This window comes from Budorcas taxicolor, chromosome 11, assembly GCF_023091745.1.
Source record: "Budorcas taxicolor isolate Tak-1 chromosome 11, Takin1.1, whole genome shotgun sequence".
Lineage (NCBI taxonomy): Eukaryota > Metazoa > Chordata > Mammalia > Artiodactyla > Bovidae > Budorcas > Budorcas taxicolor.
This window is the reverse complement of record NC_068920.1, coordinates 59085340-59105140: the sequence shown is the minus strand read 5'-3', so window position 1 is coordinate 59105140 and position 19801 is coordinate 59085340. Positions and strand designations below refer to the sequence as shown.

The 19801-nt window shown below is 36.4% G+C and overlaps 1 protein-coding gene across 1 annotated transcript in view; it reads right to left on the bottom strand.

Annotated features, from left to right (window-relative positions):
* KHDRBS2 (KH RNA binding domain containing, signal transduction associated 2) overlaps nt 1–19801 on the bottom strand; it is a 770603-nt gene that overhangs the window by 249268 nt on the left and 501534 nt on the right. Inside the window, exons 5-6 of the mRNA XM_052649249.1 lie at nt 14654–14781; nt 6674–6872 (exon numbers count right to left, since the gene is read on the bottom strand). Of these exons, the coding sequence (XP_052505209.1) occupies nt 6674–6872; nt 14654–14781 (327 nt within the window). The remainder of the gene's footprint in view (nt 1–6673; nt 6873–14653; nt 14782–19801) is intronic.

Below are 19801 nucleotides of genomic sequence, written 5' to 3'. Positions count from 1 at the left end.
TTTAAATATAAATGGATTAAATGCTCTAACCAAAACAGACTGTCTGAATGAATACAAAAAACAAAGAAACTGACACATATGCTGTCTACAGGGAACCCATTTCAGACCTCAAGACACATATAGCCTGAAAGTGAGAGAAAAAATATACTCCACGCAAATGGGAAGCAAAAGAAAGCTGGAGTAGTAATCCTCATATCAGACAAAACAGAACTCAAGACAACTACAAGAGATAAGGGAGGACACCACATAATGATAAAGGGATTAATCCAAGAGGAAGACACAAAAATTGTAAATATCTATGCACCCAACATGGGAGCACCTCAATACATAAAATGAACACTAACAGACATAAAAAGAGAAGTTGACAGTAATAAAATAACAGTGGGAGGCTTTTCTACCCCAGTCACACCGAAGGACAGATCATCAAACAGAAAATTAAGAAGGAAATGTAAGTTTTAAATGATACATTACATGAAATGGATCTTATTGATATCTTCAGGACATTCCATCCAAATGCAGAGAAATACCTTCCTTTCAAGTGCACGTGGAACATTCTCCAGGATAGACCACATCTTGTGGCACAAATCAAACCTCAGTAAATTTAAGAAAATTGAAACCATATCAGGCATCTTCTCCGACCACAATGCTATGAGACTAGATATCAATTACATGAAAAAAAAAAAAAAAAACTAACTAAGAAACACAAACACATGGAGATTATACAACAAACCCTCCCAGCATCATGGTCTCTTCCAATGAGTCAGCTCTTTGCAGAAGGTGGCCAAAGTATAGGAGTTTCAGCCTCAGCATCAGTCTTTCAAATGAACACCCAGGTCTGGTCCCCTTTAGGATGGACTGGTTGGATCTTTTTGCAGTCCAAGGGACTCTCAAGAGTCTTCTCCAGCACCACAGTTCAAAAGCATAATTCTTTGGTGCTCAGCTTTCTTCACAGTCCAACTCTCACATCCATACATGACTACTGGAAAAACCATAGCCTTGACTAGATGGACCTTGGTTGGCAAAGTAATGTCTGCTTTGTAATATGCTATCTAGGTTGGTCATAACTTTCCTTCCAAGGAGTAAGCGTGTTTTAATTTCATGGCTGCAGTCACCATCTGCAGTGATTTTGGAGCCCCCCAAAATAAAGTCTGATACTGTTTCCACTGTTTCCCCATCTATTTCCTATGAAGTGATGGGACCGGATGTCATGATCTTCATTTTTTGAATGTTGAGCTTTAAGCCAACTTTCTCACTCTCCTCTTTCACCTTCATCAAGAGGCTTTTTAGTTCCTTTTCACTCTCAGCCATAAGGGTGGTGTCATCTCTGTATCTGAGGTTATTGATATTTCTCCTGGCAATCTTGATTCCAGCTTGTGCTACTTCCAGCCCAGCACTTCTCATGTACCCTGCATATAAGTTAAATAAGCAGGGTGACAGTATACAGCCTTGACGTACTCCTTTTCCTATTTCAAACCAGTCTGTTGTGCCATGGCCAGTTCTAACTGTTGCTTCCATATGAACAGCAATTCCACCCCTAGCCATATACCTTGGGGAAACAAAAATTGAAAGAGACACATGTATCCTATTGTTCACAGCAGCACTATTTACAATAGCTAGAACATGGAAGCTACCTAGATGTCCATCATCAAATGAATGGATAAAGAATTTGTGGCATATATACACAGTGAAATATTACTCAGCCATAAAAAATAATGCATTTGAGTCAATTCTAATGAGATGGATGAACCTAGAATCTATTATACAGAGTGAAATGAGTCAGAAAGAGAAAGATAAATACCATATTCTATCACATATATATGGAATCTAGAAAAATGGTACTAAAATTTTTATTTACAGGGCAACAATGGAGAAACAGACATAGAAAATAGACTTATGAACATGAGGAGAGGGGAGGAGAGGGTGAGATGTATGGAAAGAGTAACATGGAAACTTACATTACCATATATGAAATATATAGCCGACAAGAATTTTCTGTATGGCTCAGGAAACTCAAACAGGTGCTCTGTATCAAACTAGAGGGGTGGGATGGGGAGGGATATGGGAGAGAGTTTCAAAATGGATGGGATATATGTATACCTATGGCTGATTCATGTTGAGGTTTGACAGAAACCAGAAAAATTATATAAAGAAATTATCCTTTAAAAATAAATTAATTAAAAAAAGAAAGAAATGAAAAACCATAGCTCTGACTAGACGGACCTTTGTCAGCAAAGTAATGTCTCTACTAATACTAATGATGGTTTTAAACAGCAGTCTCATTGATGGTGAGCCGCAAAGAGATGATCTGGCCACATGTAGACAGTCTATGTGATCAGAGCCTTAACAAGGAAGGAAGAAAATTGTGAAGAGTGAATTGCTCTGTAGTGTCACTTATAATAAAGGGAAACTTGTCTAAGAAATTTTATCTTAAAGTGAAGAACTCCTTTGATATTTGCACCATCAACTTATCATGGTCCTGTTATTTTGCTACTGAGACACTTAAACTTTTTTGTTTAAGAGGACTCAATTTTTTTAAAATTAAAGCAGAGAGCAGCAGCCTTTGAATGTTAATCTGGGTTTGGATGGAGATATCAAAAACTAGTGTCAGAGATTATCAGCCACGTGTTCAACATTGTATGTATTCATTGGATTATTTATAGAAAATATGACAGGTTTTAATAAAGTATAAGTTTTTTAAGAGATAATATCTCCTTTTACTTATTATCAACAGTATGCTATTAAAGGTATAGTTAGGATATCTGCAAAGTTTATAATATTTTTCTCCTTCTGTGGAAACTGTTGTCTCTCCATATGACACTTGGGCCTGAGTCCCCAGGAACCGTGCTTGTATCCACGAACTTGTAACGGTGAACTTCACACCTGAACCACCCATGTAACTGGTGGCTAATGAGTGTAGATCCCAGATCTGATTTCCTGAAACTCTTCCTCTATAGTCATAAACACCTGGCATGCTCAAGTGAATATGATTCTCCTACCCAGGTATCTGAATTCGATTCAGCCAGCCAGCAAGTATCTGCCAGTGAGGAGAACTGGACGTGTAGATGCTGCAGTCCTAGGGTGGAAGTATTTCACCACGAGCTGAGCCAAGTTGATCAGAGAAGCCAAATATCCAGTCTGTACATTAGCATGGGATGAAAACATACGTGCAAAGAAAATAGAGAGGAAATGTGGGGAGATAATCTAGTGCCTCAGTCTAGCTGTTTCTTCAGCCCTGATGGCATTCCTATTACTGGACTTCATGATACCCGATAAAAGATATGTTCACATGCTGAGGTGTAGGGAAGTCATTCTGGCTTATACACATTAACTAGACTTTTTTTTTTTTTTGCTAAAGAAAATAGTATGTTTGATTACATACATTGTACATCTACTTTAATTATTAAAGAAAAGTGTGCGTTGACCAGAAGTGGAAAAAAAAAATGTCCAAGTTTACAAAAGATTAAATGCTTCCCTTCCCAGGACACCAGTGTTAGTCCTGCTGGTTGATAAGACTCCCTTTGCATGTGCCAAGGCCATGCTGACTACCTGTGTGTGTTGACCTGCCTTTTCAGAAAACTTGAAGGGAAGAATCCTTAACTTGTTTGGTGTTCCTTCTTCTGACAAGACATAAAACTATGCTGAAAACCCTGCGTATCCTGAACAGTTCTTGAGAGTAATCTTGGAAGCTGTCTTCTGGGTTACTGTCTTCAGTTTGGCTCCAGTAAAACTCTATTTTATTCCTATTATAGATAGTTTACTGAATGTTTTTGTCAACACAGCATCTCCCCAGGTTTGTTTGTTCACTTATTTCTTTATCATTAAAAGAAGATTATACAGCTTCTCTATTTGAAAAAAACTAATTTGCCCAGTTAATTTACAAAAAGTAAATAAATATTTGTGACTTCAGTGGGTCCATAATTTACCTAGGGAGAAACTGTAGAGTATGATACATGATGAAATTTTTATAATAGTTACTTCTTATTTACTGTCTATAATCTTCTGTGTACTCATGAATACTCATGTCTTAAGTGCTTATGGATGATTATTTCTAATATTCAGTGGAGTCTTGTGAGGCTGAAATGATTATCCCCATTTTATAGAAGAGGAAATCTAGGACTCAGAATGTTCTAAATTACATAGCTAGTGACACAGTTAGAATTCAAACTGTGGGATGCTGCTTTCTGTTTTGAAAGTCAAGTAAGGTCCACCTAGCAACATGACAGACTTTCCTGAAAGACAAACACTTCACTAGATCTCCAACGACCTATCCATTCCCCCCACCCCCACCACTCTGTACTCGAAAATTCAATAAATGACACCTCAATTTTATCTGGTTGGTAAGTTTAACCTATGTTTCACAAAACTTCACAAAGTTATCTTTTACTCCTTTCTGTTTGCACACATTCTCCCTCTGTCCCATCATCAAATCCTGCTAGATCATTTCCATAGACTCAGAATAGATCTCTTCTCACACCTCTGAGCCTTGTTCTGTCCATGAGGATGTCACCAGTCTCCTTGTTTCTATTCCTGTGCCCATCTCATTGCATATTCTGTCCACTGAAATGTGTACAGAAGAAATCTTTTAAAACATATATCTGCTCATGTGGTTTTCCTGCCTCAAGCTCTCCAATAGTAACATGAATTGGCCTGCCCTGCCTTTGTCCTTCTCTGTCTCTCTCACATACTCTCCAATTCTGATGTTTTCCTAGCTGATCCCCAAACATTTTGAGTAGGTTCTTCCGAGTGCCTTTCTGCTTGCTGTTTCCCTAACCAGGGATGCGCTTATACGGATGCAGACCCTTGATCTAGGTTCAGAGATTTACTGAAACCTGAATTAATGAAGGAATTGATACTTTAAATTTGTTTTAAAAATCAGATTTACAAGGCTCGACATACTTTCTTTACTTACTATAAGAATCATCCTAAACTTTCCAATTCAGAATATAACCTTTTTCAGAATATGCTCATGTTTCCATAAAATCTTTATGCCTTTGCAGCTTGCTGTTTTTGCCTTGCACTCCTTGATTTATTCACTACAAATTGGAATGAATGTGAAAGGCCAGAATGCTTTTGTAGCTATATGAAGGACTACAGTTTTTCCAATCTTGTTCTCTTTTACTGTGCCATATAAGTGCTGTAAATTTATTTATTGATAACAATGTTGACCACTATTTCTATCTTTTAATTTTTGAGATAAAGATCTGACTGTTTAGCTTTCTTTTTGGTAGACAAAAACACCATTGTGTCAATACACATATAGATGGTAGATCTGGTTCCTCAAAGATAAGAAAAAGGAAAACAAAACAACAAAATCCCACTGTCCCTGTTGTGAATTATTCATTCATTCATTTAAAGAGCACTTATTTCTGAAGCAGTGCATATGTCTCACTGAAGAGTCGGTAGGACCAGGACCAGGTTCTAAGTTCCTAGATCCGCGGGCTTGTTCAGAAGAAAGAACACAGTATCTGCTGCAGATTTTCCAATTTTTCAGACTTAGATTTTAAATATTGATAGCTGATGTTGTACAAAAGATACTTAGATGAACACATTTCCATTATCCCATAGAAATTGGTCATTAAACAATATTTTTCTTCACTCTTAGAGACATTATTCCATGTTTCATTTTTAATCAGTAACTTTCCTAAAAACTAACATGCTCTAACCATTAAAGTTCTTAGGGATGCCTAGCAAACATTTTTACTTTATTTTAGGATTAAGTTTTGCTTGGTTATTGACCAATTCATAAAATAGTTATATGCTTTTAATGAATAGAATGTGATGCTAACTGTTTCTGAAGAGTTTACATAAGTAACAATTCACAAAGGACAGTGTATCTATGTTAGAATGAAGCAAACACATAGGTTAGTGTATGGACACCTTGGAGAGGTTAAAGGCAAAATGTATCTGTTTCATAGGATGATAATCTGGTTGTGTCAATTCAATCAAACTTTTACAATGGACTTAATACGGTTACAAAAGTGAATAGGAAACTTCCCCTTTTAACAAGTTTAACAATTCAGTAGGACGAATGGAGACAGAAACTAGAACATGTGATCAGAAGAAAGATAACAACTGAAGTGAAAGGTTCAAAATGAGTGTAAAGTAATACAGAGGACTAGAAGGGGAAGAGGTACTTAGAGACACTGCAATTCACATATTCATTCTGTACTGAGCTCTGAATTCACACCTGCCAATTTCTTATCTTTCATACACTGAGTAGGATATTTAAATGAAAAACCAACTACGTTGTCTTAAATTACTAACAAAGTTTGTAATATAATCACATTATATTTGTCAAATATTTCTGAGTTATATTCATCTTTATCATGTCCCAGGAGAATCTTCTACATACATGACTATTCACATTATGTTCATAATTATTTCTTTTTGAAATGAATCAAGTCTTCTAAATATAAGAAAACCTCAAGATAGCTTGTTTCTTAAAATGTAAGCTATTTAACTGGTAATAACAACAGTGATGGAACCTGTACAATGAAATATTTTCTCAAAATGGCCTCATTTAAGTGCACTACTACATTCTGTTGCAAATGACACTTGTTTCCTGCAACAAACATCATCTACTATACTGATGGTATATGAATGTCTTTGAAGATTAGCTTGATGCTCAACCAATTTAACTCCTCCTAACAATTGATTTCTCAAGAGTACTTACATACTCTTCGTACCCCTTGTGGGCTGGCAGAGGGGGTGCCCTGTATCCTGGCAGGGTGGGTGACCCCCGGGCTCGTGGGGTAGGAACGCCTCTCGCTATAGGGGGCGCTGGAAGAGCACCACGGGTCACAGTGGTCCCTCGAGGGGTGAGAATGCCTCGTCCTGGTGGTGGGGGAGGAGGAATGGCTCCCCCACGTCCCCTAGGAGAAACAGGCCATGTACAGATGAGAAACAAGTGATGAGAGAACAGAATTAAAGCTGGAAAATTTATCATCTTACAGGCTGTATACAATGAGAAGAAAACCACATTTATTTCTGCATGGCTGAGAGTGTGAGTGTGCATGTTTAATGGAGATTCTTTAGGATATAAAGCATTTTGACCTCCACAGAATAAGTTTTGTAAATATTGGGTATGACTTAGTTATCATGAAAAGCATGTAAAATACTTTGATATTTTTTATAACATAAAAATGTAAAGCAAAACAACCAAAAATTAACCCACTCTGATTTCTATTCCAAGTTTACCAAAAAGGGGAAAGCGAGAGCAATGTCTAATATATGACTCACTGGACCATTCAGAGCACCTGATTTTCAACGACTCCTCCATGCTGGAGGTAACTGACAGTGATAGGCAATTTTGTCACTAAAAGGAAAAAAAAAGCTGTCTGCACTTTGAAAATACTTGGAGCTATCATGATATCATTCCGCTTATTATAGTAGCTTAGATTTAATTTAAGGTCACTTGAATCACAACTCATTGTCTCTAAGTTATTGTTATGCATGTAACCCTTTAAACGGGCAGAGTCTCTGATATAATTTATTTCCTGGGGTAACTATGGTGCTAGTGAACACATACGGACTCTGCTATAAAAATAATAACTGAGTACCTTGCACTGTAGTGCTGGACACAAAAGTAACTTGTACTAAAAGCATGAGATCAAATGGCTGCAATTAATCCTTAAGTATTAGGAGGCCTTTGGAAAGGTTGAATGTTTGTCTAAAATCTTTGGACAAAACCATCATTATTTCACGTTTTATTCTGTCTGAAATTATGGCCTCCAGAAAGCACTACTTTCAGCAAGGTCACTAAGACTTTTAGGAAAATGATGATCATGGGATGTAGAATAGGAAAGACTAGAAGTCTCTTCAAGAAAATTGAAGATATCAAGGGAACTTTTCAGGCAAAAATGGGCACAATAAAGGACGGAAATGGTATGGACCTAACAGAAGCAGAAGATACTAAGAAGAGGTTACAAGAAAGCACAGAAGAACTATATAAAAAATATTTTCATGACCTAGATAACCACAATGGTGTGATCACTCATCTAGAGCCAGACATCCTGGAATTCAAAGTCAAGTGGGCCTTATGAAGCATCACTATGAACAAAGCTAGTAGAGGTGATGGAATCCCAACTGAGCTATTTCAAATCCTAAAAGATGATGCTGTTAAAGTGCTACACTCAACATGCCAGCAAATTTAGAAAACTCAGCTGCGGCCGCAAGACTGGAAAACGTCAGTTTTCATTTCAATCCCAAAGAAAGACAATATCAAAGTATCCTCAAACCACCACACAATTGCACTCATCTCATATGCTAGCAAAGTAATTCTCAAAATTCTGCAAGCCAGGCTTCAACAGTACATGAACTTCTAGATGTTCAGGCTGGATTTAGAAAAGGTAGAGGAACCAGAGATCAAATTGCCAACATCTGTTGGATCATCGAAAAGCAAGCGTGTTCCAGAACATCTATTTCTGCTTTATTGACTATGCAAAGCCTTTGATTGTGTGGATCACAATAAACTGTGGAAAATTCTGAAAGAGATGGGAATACCAGACCAACTCACCTGCCTCCTGAGAAATCTGTATACAGGTCAGGAAGCAGCAGTTACAATTGGACATGGAACAACTGACTGGTTCCAAATAGGAGTGCATCAAGGTTGTATATTGTCACTCTGCCTTTTTTAAACTTATATGCTGAATACATCATGAGAAATGCTGTGCTGGATGAAGCACAAGCTGGAATCAAGATTTCCAGGAAAATATCAATAACCCCAGATATGCAGATTACACCACCCTTATTGCAGAAAGCAAAGAAGATCTAAAGAGCCTCTTGATGAAAGTGAAAGAGGAGAGTGAAAAACTTGGCTTAAAACTCAACATTCAGAAAACTAAGATCATGACATCTGGTCCCATTACATCATGGCAAATAGATCAGAAAACAATGAAAACAGTGACACACTTTATTTTTAGGCTCCAAAATAAAAAATTAGGCAAAAATTAGTTTATATTTCCATAGTGACTGAAGACATGAAATTAAAAGACGGTTACTCCTTGGAAGGAAAGTTATAACCAATCTAGACAGCATATTAAAAGGCAGAGACTTTTAATTACAGAGACTTACTTTGCCATCAAAGTTCTGTCTATTCAAAGCTATTGTTTTTTCAGTAGTCATGTATGGATGTTAGAGTTGTGCTCTAAAGAAAGCTGAGCACTGAAGAATTGATGCTTTTGAACTGTGATGTTGGAGAAGATTCTTGAGAGTCCCTTGGACAGAAACAAGATCCAACCAGTCCATCTTAAAGGAAATCAGTCCTCAATATTCATTGGAAGAACTGTTGCTGAAACTCCAATTCTTTGGCCACCTGATTGTAAGAACTGACTCATTTGAAAAGACCCTGATGCTGGAAAGATTGAGGCAGAAGAAAGGGATGACAGAGGATGAGATGGTTGGACGTCATCACCAACTCAATGCACATGAGTTTGAGTAAACTATGGGATTTGGTGATGGACAGGGAGGCCTGGCTTGCTGTAGTCCATGCAGTCTCAAAGAGTCAGACAGGACTGAGTGACTGAATTGAATTGAACTGAACTGAACAGGTAGGGGTGTAGGTTATGCTTTCTGCTATGAATAGTAGGCAGTTGGCTTTTGTGGTAAATGAGCTTTAAGAGTGAACAATAAGAATACTGGTAAAGCTTTTAAAATTTTTCAATAGATTATAGAGCTGATGAATATAGAAATTATTAGGGAACTTACTGTGAATCTAATGTATAGAGAATGCTCTCCTACATTGGGAGATCCTGAAAGGCCCAGTGCCCCCTTCAATCACAATATATCTAAGCCCATAATATTCTAAACTACTGTGTAACACAAAAGCCCATCTATAAAATGGAAATATAGACTAATTTTTGCCTTCACTGGGCCTCCTAACACTTCATATGTAAGGTGTGCATATATATAGGTTTGCCCAGTATAGTTCAGAATTATAACTGTTGTCCTAGGTTAGCATTTTAATACTTTTGAAAGTGTCCCTTGGGTGGGTAGTAAATCATGTCACCATACTTTAGCCACAAATTCTATTTATGCTATTGAACAATCACAGGTAAGTTGTTATAACTCCCTGAGCCTGAGTTGTTATAACTTTTCTTAATGGGTAAAATAAGATTTCTGAATCTATAACAATTCTTCCCACTTTAGAATTATATTAGGCTCACATCAAATTTATTTTCTCATCCCATTTCTTCATCAGCCGTCTCCCATACAGAGCCTTGCCTGTTTCTTGAACCTGACTCATTACCTCTGATATCGTATGTTCTTACCCTGGAATATTAACCCTATATCTCTCATCAACTCAGATCTTCAGTTCAACTCAAGATTGATATAACCTATTTAGAACATAGTGTTCCTGGCTGAATCAACACTATAGTGTTCTTTTATCTACTTTTCTGACTTCTTGAAAGTTTTCTATCCTTAATTCCACCTCCCCCCCCCCACACACACTCATTCCTGAATCAATTGAAATCTGCTTATTGACTTTTCCACTTTGTTGAAAATACTCTTGACTGGTGTTTCCAGTATCTTACTAGTTTCCAGATCCACGAGGTTCATTTACATTGCCCCCATATCAGAGTACATCCTACATTTATCAGTGTGGGTTATAAATGCCTTCTTTAGATATGTATAACTCTGCTTATCTTCCCATTCCTCCTTTTTACTCTTCAGGTTTATTCACTAACATCTTCTCCTAGGCCCTCCTTGGGAGATGATTGTCACTGTTTTCTGCGCCTCACAGTGCACTTTGCAGTCTCTCACTCTGATGGCTGTTAGCACTTTCCTCCCTACCATACACCATAACCTGGACCATGTCTCCTTATCTGGTCTGCATGTTAGAGTCACCTAAAATTCATTGAAAAGGTCCAGACTCCAGACTCCACTCCACTATGATTAAATCACAGTCTCCAGCAGCAGTGATCTTCAGTGATTCCAATGTGCTAACCAGTTTTGCCATGACGTCAGAGAGTCAGACATAACTGAGCAACTGAACTGAACGGAACCAGTTTGGGAAACAGTGCTTAACATGTGTCATCTAACTTAAAAATCTGGACAAAGTTGTCACATAGCTATTTCTAAGCTATTATAAAAGGTTGAGAAACAAGTCACAGAAAATACAAGTCATATTCCCAAGGACATACCGGCAATCCATAGACCTAGGATCAATTATAGAAATAATTATATTTTTCATTATACTTTTTTTTTTTTTTTTACCAAATTTTAATTGATGCCATTAATCTCTAACCAGGGCAGACATCAGAGATTTATCCTGTGTAGGACCACTCTCTGATCTCCAACATCTAACCAGGCACTGAAAGAAAAGTGAAAGTGAAAGCCGCTCAGTTGTGCCTGACTCATCGCAACCCCATGGACTATACAGTCTGTGGAATTCTACAGGCCAGAATACTGAAGTGGGTAGCCTTTCCCTTCTTCAGGGGATCTTCCCAACCCATGAACCCAGGTCTCCTGCATTACAGGCAGATTCTTTACCAGCTGAGCCAAATGGGAAGCCCAATCAGAAACTAATTCATAAAAATTTTTGTCTCTAATCTCATCATTTACCTCTAATATTCTGAGTGGTATTTATTTCTGGGTGGAACAATAGACTTTTTTTTTCACTGGGTTCTCTGCCATTAGTGTCTGTCTCTCTGTCTTTCTCTAATTTTTCTCTGTTATCACAGTGGTGACTGAGTCATCTTTCTTGGAAACAAACGTGATTACTCTTCTCTTTAACAAGTTCTATTTGTTCTATGTGTTAGTTCTCATTGTTGCTGCTGCTGCTGCTGCTGCTGCGAAGTCGCTTCAGTCGTGTCTGACTCTGTGAGGCCCCATAGATGGCAGCCCACAAGGCTCCCCCATCCCTGGGATTCTCCAGGCAAGAACACTGGAGTGGGTTGTCATTTCCTTCTCCAATGCATGAAAGTGAAGTCGTTCAGTCGTGTCCGACTCCTAGCGACCCCTTGGACTGCAGCCTACCAGGCTCCTCCATCCATAGTTCTCATTGTAGCAAACAAACAAACAAACAAACAAAAAAACTTCAAAGACTGTTTCAAATGTCTTATTTTTCTACTGTTTACACTCATCCAACATGTAGTGGTGATATATGTAAAGATCTTAAGTCTTCAATTATGTAATGTTTTTTACTGTTCAGTAGCTAAGTCATGTCTGACTCTTTGTGACCCCATGGACTATAGCACATCAGTGTCCTCTGATCTCCACTGTCTCCCAGAGTTTGCTCAAGTTTATGTCCATTGAGTTGGTGATGCTATCTAACCATCTCATCCTCTGTAGCCATCTTCTCCTCTTGATTCAATCTTTCCCAGTGTCAGGGTCTTTAACAATAAGCTAATTCTTCATATCAGATTTGTCATAGTTTTCCTTCCAAAAAGCAAGCATCTTTTGATGCTTATTCTTACAATTGCAGGTGCATTTCATCATGTGGTCTGAAAAAGAAGACATCAGAGTTCTGCTACATTTACTTTAATAAATGTTAATATATTAATGACATTAAGATGGCATTGAAATTGAGGTTTAAGTTTCAATATTAGTTCTCTTTTTTACATATGCAGTATCATATTAAGCAAAGCTTTCAATCAAAATTTTCCAAAGTATTTAAAAATCAAGACTACAATGTTCTGTCCTTTACTAAACAATTGGAGAAATTAATATTTTACAATAAAAATTCATTAAAGTTGAAATTTTATATGGCTTGCTCAAATATGACAACTGAATTATTACCTTAAGAAACATCAATAACAGAACAAAATCCTTTAATAGAATTATTTTATAATCTCAAAAACAGGTTAATACATTATTTTTTTAAATGGTCCCAATTCCAAGGAATATAGAATATAAAAAGCCTAGTTCCCTGTATACTCATTCAATACATACTTGGTGGTGGTGGTTTAGTTACTAAGTCATGTCCATATCTTTTGACCCCATGGAGTATAGCCTGCCAGGCACCTCTGTCCATGGGATTTCCCAGGCAAGAATACTGGAGTGGATTGCCATTTCCTTCTCCTTTAATACATAATTTACACCATAAAAAACTGCCAAAATTATCACTTTTTAAACTACAAAAATGACGTTTTCATTATTTAAACCCTAAGATATGATCAATTTAATATTAGTTGTAGTGATGTCATCCCCCAACCCATAAAAATAGGGTTAATATATGGGTCTTATAAAAGACTGATTTCATAAAAGGTATATCCATAAATATAAACTATTTCTGGGTAACATTAGAAAGCTCAATTATAGAAATTTTTTGAAGAATAAAATATAAAAATAATCAATGAAACATTTTCAGAAGGTTTTTCATTAGGCAAATTAATTACATAGCTGCCAGGTTTTACATTTAGATAGTCAATTATTCCCCTGATACTTTATTTGGGAAATTGTCATTCTTATCTCTTTTTTCTGATAGGTATAGATTTTTTTGATGTGTGTGATTAAAGGTTAAAACCAATGATGGAAGGTGGTTAAAATATTTGGGATATATTTAAAAAAAAAAAAAAAGCACAATTCAGAGGGATAGGGTGAGGAAAGAGGTGGAAGGATTTCAGGATAAGAGGACACATATATAGCTGTGACTATATATATATATATAATATTGTCACAATATTCTTAAGCAATTATCCTTCAGTTAAAATAAATAATTTAATTTAAAAAGAAAATAAATTAATGATGATGTTAATAAAAGCAAATAAAAGGCAAATTGAATTAGTAAAGTATCTTGGAATCTCTCTCTTGAAATGGTTTCTAGGCAATATACTACTCTAATTCTAAGACATTTACAGATTTGAAAGCCAATTTCAACAGGACAAAGAGAAGGACAGAATTACACAGTCCCTGTGTGAAATGTGTGAGTACTTTTCATTTTACCTCTTTACAGAACAATGCTTTCTGTTGAAAGATTGACAAACACAGAATCCTACAAAACAAATTTTGATACAGAAAGATTCCAGTTTGTTTGTGAAGTGAATTATATCAAAGAAAATATTCTCTGATGGCATTGCACAACCAAATATAACTAAACTTAAAATATTCTTACTCTCACCCATGTAGGTAATATACATCTGGCTTCCTGGACTCTTCATTTATTTAAATATCTACTTATTTACCTCCATCTATCATTATCCTCATTTATCTCTATACCTATCTGGCAAGACTGTATCAATTCAAGGGCCACTTAAGACACTGAAAATATTTGAAATTTTCTCTTTATGCAAGGTCATCCTGGTTCAAAGATGTGTATGACTATATCATCTGCTTGCTTTAATCCTGGGGACAAGACCAGAGTAAAAAGTCTCAGGTTTGCGCCTCTTTTCTTTTTGGAACAGTTGTTAAGAGCTCAGACTCTGAATTTTGGAGTCAGACTGCTTGTGTGTTCTCAGGCATATTGGTTACATCTTTATCAGTTGCTCACCTGTAGATAATACTTAACTGTACACTGGTGATAATTTATGTAAAGCTCTTATGAGCTATATAAGCATCTGTTGTTATTGATTTTTTTTTTTTTTTTTTTTTTGTCAGTGGTGGTTATTGTTGCAGATGTTGTTTATTCCTAGCTGTGATCATGACAGAGAACAGGCCGATGAAGGATTGCCATCTTTAGTGACTGTTAATTTATTTAAAGCAAGAAGTCATGTACCTTGATGGAGCTGTGGGAGCTATTCTTATCCCTCTGCCTTTAACACCTCTGCCACGAAGAGAGTCCTCTGAGCCATTTAAGTAAGATAATTCACGTAGTTGTTCCTGACGAATTTCATCATTATAGTCCTAGGGGGGAAAAAAAAAAAAAAAAAGAGCTGTTGAGTTTAAATGGGGCCTGAAACTCTTAGAAATGAACAAACACAGTAAGAAAAAACGTGTGTTGTTTTTTTTTTTTTTAATTTGCTGGAGACATATACAAAAATCCAAAATGATGTAAAAGTACTTTAAGTTCTTAGTTTTATAGAGAGACATTGAAATTGCTTCTTTTATCAAGGAAGTACACAGCTGGAAATCAAATGAGATTTGCTAGGATATCACTTTATATGTTAGCCAGAAAAGAAAAGATAACAATACAGAACAATATTTTAGAAGGTACCACGGTTATGGTTGCTCATAAGATAAACAACTTTACTGGAATGAGCATGTGCAGATTGTGAATGACTGCATAACACTCAATTATCCCTGACACATAACCTGAAGAGGGTCAACTCCAAGGACCAAAGTAGACACTGTGCTAAAATAATTTAAAAATTCAAGTGAATGGCCAGTTTCAGACAACTTGGAAGCTGTGCAATTGAACTAAACAACTTGATGAACAATGTTTAAAAATAAATACTTTCCTATGTGTTCTAGCTATGGGCTGATGGAGAATAATAGCCAGAGCAGAAGAGAAGCTTCATAGCAGTCAGAGACTGGGTCAAAGTCAAAGAGACTAGCTTGGTCCTGCACCAATGTGGAAAGATATCTGTCATTTAAATAGGACTAAAGAATAACCTGAGTCAATGAAGATGAATGCATTCTGCAAAAAACTAGTGTCAGTCTTACCTGTTCCTCTTTTTACTGCTATGGTTATGTGAATGTACACACACACACACACAAACTGCTGGTGGAGCAATGCAAAACTGGATAATTGGTATTTTTGTGAAATGGGCAATCCAAGTAAATTCTACTTCATTAAAGATGGGTTTAAATGAAAGTCATGAGCTATCTAGGAATTGAGATGAGAAATATTTGTAGCAATGTTTGGGTTAACATAAATGATGTCTGAGGTCTTGTGGACACTTGAGCCTGGTTAGCTCTATGAATGTGAGTTATAGTAACAGCATATGGAAACCGTGCACTCATCTGCATATCCCAGGTTAGAAGATGGGCGGGGGGGTGCATGCAATCTAAAAGCATTTCTAACACAAAATTTACCTCATGCCCCCAAAACTACTTTGTTCACATGTAAAAGTACTAGTCACTCAAAAGCATTTACTTTTTATTTTTAACATGTTGCTTTCGTGTTCACCCTGTTCAACACCGGAATAATGGATTCAGGAGAGTAGATTAACAGAAGAGCTATTGACAATTAACAAGTCATATATTACTCAATTTATACCTCTTATTTTTCATGTTCACACAGCAATCAAACTGAATAATTAACATGCCTAATATTTTATTAAGATTGGGGAATGTGACAAATTGCTACTTCTGATTGAAATGACTAGTCACTATCAAATGAAAAATTAATTCTATAATGTTTCTCCCATGTAATATTCCTAATTTGACAGCAGATTTTTGCAGCTTCTTATCTAATGAAAATCCATGGACCCCCAAAGTTTGTTTAATTTATTTTAATTTAAGAATAATTTCAATATTGTGATGGTTTTTGCCATACATCAATGTGAATCGGCCATAGGTATACATACATGTGTCTCTTCCATCCTGAACCTCCTCTTCCACCTCTCTCTACCCTATCCCTCCAGGTTGTCATGAATTATAAAAAAGAGACATATTCTAATTCTTGCAACATTGAAGGCTGAAAAAAAGTTAATAAATTGAAGATAAATTTATACATGCAATATTACTTTAGAGCATATCTTATGACAGAATTAAACAATGTACTATGATAAATATTAATGTCAAGATTTGACACTAAGATTGTTAGCTCTTAGTGTAAGCAAAACACTATTGACTTTATTTTTGGGGTCTCCAAAATCACTGCAGATGGTGACTGCAGCCATGAAATTAAAAGACACTTACTCCTTGGAAGGAAAGTTATGACCAACTTAGATAGCATATTCAAAAGCAAAGACATTACTTTGCCGACTAAGGTCCGTCTAGTCAAGGCTATGGTTTTTCCTGTGGTCATGTATGAATGTGAGAGTTGGACTCTGAAGAAGGCTGAGCACTGAAGAATTGATGCTTTTGAACTGTGGTGTTGGAGAAGACTCTTGAGAGTTCCTTGGACTGCAAGGAGATAACCAATCCATTCTGAAGGAGATCAGCCCTGGGATTTCTTTGGAAGGAATGATGCTAAAGCTGAAACTCCAGTACTTTGGCCACCTCATGTGAAGAGTTGACTCATTGGACAAGACTTTGATGTTGGGAGGGATTGGGGACAGGAGGAGAAGGGGACAACAGAGGATGAGATGGCTGGATGGCATTACTGACTCGATGGATGTGAATCTGAGTGAACTCTGGGAGTTGGTGATGGACAGGGAGGCCTGGCATGCTGCAATTCATGAGGTCACAAAGAGTAGGACACGACTGAGCGACTGAACTGAACTGATTGCTAATACGTAATCAAATTTCTTATGAGGTAGTTAGATATAATATATTTTAAAAACTGGATCATCTTCCAGGGTTGTGTTGGCCAACTGAACTCAGAGCTGTAACTGCAGATGTAACTGACAGTAGAATTCCTCTTGCCTTGTTCTGAACTCATATTGGTCCCAAGGCCATCTACCCAAGAGGAACTCCCAGTGAATGATCAAATGTGATTGAAATGCTAAAATAAGTGATACCTGGGAGTTACAAGTCTCCTCTGCTTGTGCCACAAGGATTTCTAGACAGCCGAGCTGAATTTCCCTATAATGCCATTTTCCCAGGCTGTCTAGGACCTCTCTTTACTTTGGGTAAGATATTCTATTGTGAGGGCTCTCCATCCTTCCTTGGCTCCCTCTTTACTTACTCATTTATCTTTTTCGCCATAAGAACATTTTCCCTAATGAAGTCCTTACATGTTTAATCCAAGTTAAACCTGATTCAGGGGGAATCAGAACTAACATAGAGAATGCTCACAAAATCAAGTTCCCAGCATTACAGGCTGAGAGCTTTGGTATATCCATTGATGTAAATGCTGGTGGAGCCTATTCTGTTCAACATACCTTATACTCTGATTAATTAGAATATTTGCCATTCTCTTATTTTAAAATTATTACATATAGATTAAACATGGGACAGATTGCTGATTAGCAAAACGTGTTAGTTGCTCAGTCCTATCTGGCTCTTTGTGATACCATGGACTATGGTCCACCAGGTTCCTCTGTCTATGAAATTTTCCAGGCAATAATACTGGAGTGGGTTGCCATTCACTTGTCCAGGGTATCTTCTCAAACCAGAGATCAAACCTGGTCTCCTTCATTGCAGGCGGATTCTTTATCATCTGAGCCATGAGGGAAGCCCCACTGACTAGTAAAATGAATAGTAATTGATGTTTTAAGAACATAAATTGAATGTTGTCCAATTTTCTAAATAATTTCACTTAATAAAAAAAGTATGGACGAGTCATAGAGTGAGCAAAACAAGACATGTTTTAGGCTTTAGCTGAGGTAGATGAATTGTGGAAACAATGTACCTGTGTGATGGAGTGAGAGAGGATGGGCAACAACAAGCTGTTCAAGAATACTTTAGTGGAAGGTGTACAGTATGACTTGGGAAGGTAGGAATAAAAGAAATTTTAATGCAGAAATGGCTAGAAGAATAATGACACTATTAACCAGAGGAAGAAAGGAATGAAAAAAAGTTTGTAGAGAATTTACATTTGATCTTTATAATTTTAGTTTAAAATGTTAAGGAAATATTAAGATTTATCTTAGAAATTCAGAGATGGGTTGGGGGAGTAATTTCGAATGTCATTTGCATGTCACATTTGGAGTAAATTTGAATGTTATTTGTGATAAATGAAAAAAATATTGCATAAGAGAATTGCAAAGTAATAGTGACAAATAGTTTTTAATCATACTTTTAATGCAAATTTATATCATTGAAGAAAAATCAGTTGATATGTTAATAGATTAGATTATTATAGATTATTAAATTAGTATTAGATTATTAAATGACCAGGTTTTTAATAAACTCAAGTTTTTCTAGGTATGCAACTAAAGTATATATATATATATATATATATATATATATATCTCACTGTTTTTACAGTAATAAAGCATCTAGCTCTTTCAAATAAATGAGAAATAATTTTAAATGGCCAAATGTAAAGCTACTGAAACTCTAAGTATTCTCTAGACTAAATATATCTTGTGTATTATTTTCATGACATAAATATAATTTTCTAAACTCCAAAGCTTTTAATTGTGTATTATGTGCTCATATCCAGTTCTTCATTAAGCACAGATCAAACTTTGAATTGAATTAATTGTTTGTTACTAGGCCATGAATCCAGCTGAAACTAGAGCATCTTAGTACATGTTTAATTGAGGCATATGTTCCTGATATCTTGTTACCTAGAATATTAAAATTACTACTAAAAAAATGCTCCACAATTGCATTGAAAATGTGGTACTATAAAAAATATACTACAACCTGAATTGGAGACAAGATGTTTGAGTAGAAGGACTTGAGCTCACCTTCTCTAAAAACAAAGGAAAAAAAAAAAAAAAAAACCTCCACCAAAATCAAAACTAAATGTTGACCAAACATCAGTCAAAAACACTGGAACTAACAAAAAATGATATTCTACATCCAAAGACAGACAAGAAGTCACATTGAGATGGTAGGAGGGATGCATTTGTGATATAATTAAATCCAATATCCACTGGGTAGGTGACCCACAAACTGGATAATAATTATAATGCAGAAGCTCTCCCACAGAAGTGATCGTTTTGAGACACACAGCAGGCTCCAAAGACTGGGGAGTCTGGCATTAGGAGGAAGAACTTCCATAGCCTTTGGTTTTGAGGCCAGTGAGGCTTAATCTCAGGAGCTCCACAAAATTTTGGGAAAGAAATTCTACTCTTAGAGGCACAGACAAGCTCTTGTGCACACTGGGACTCAGGGAAAAAGCAGTAACTTCACAGGAACATGG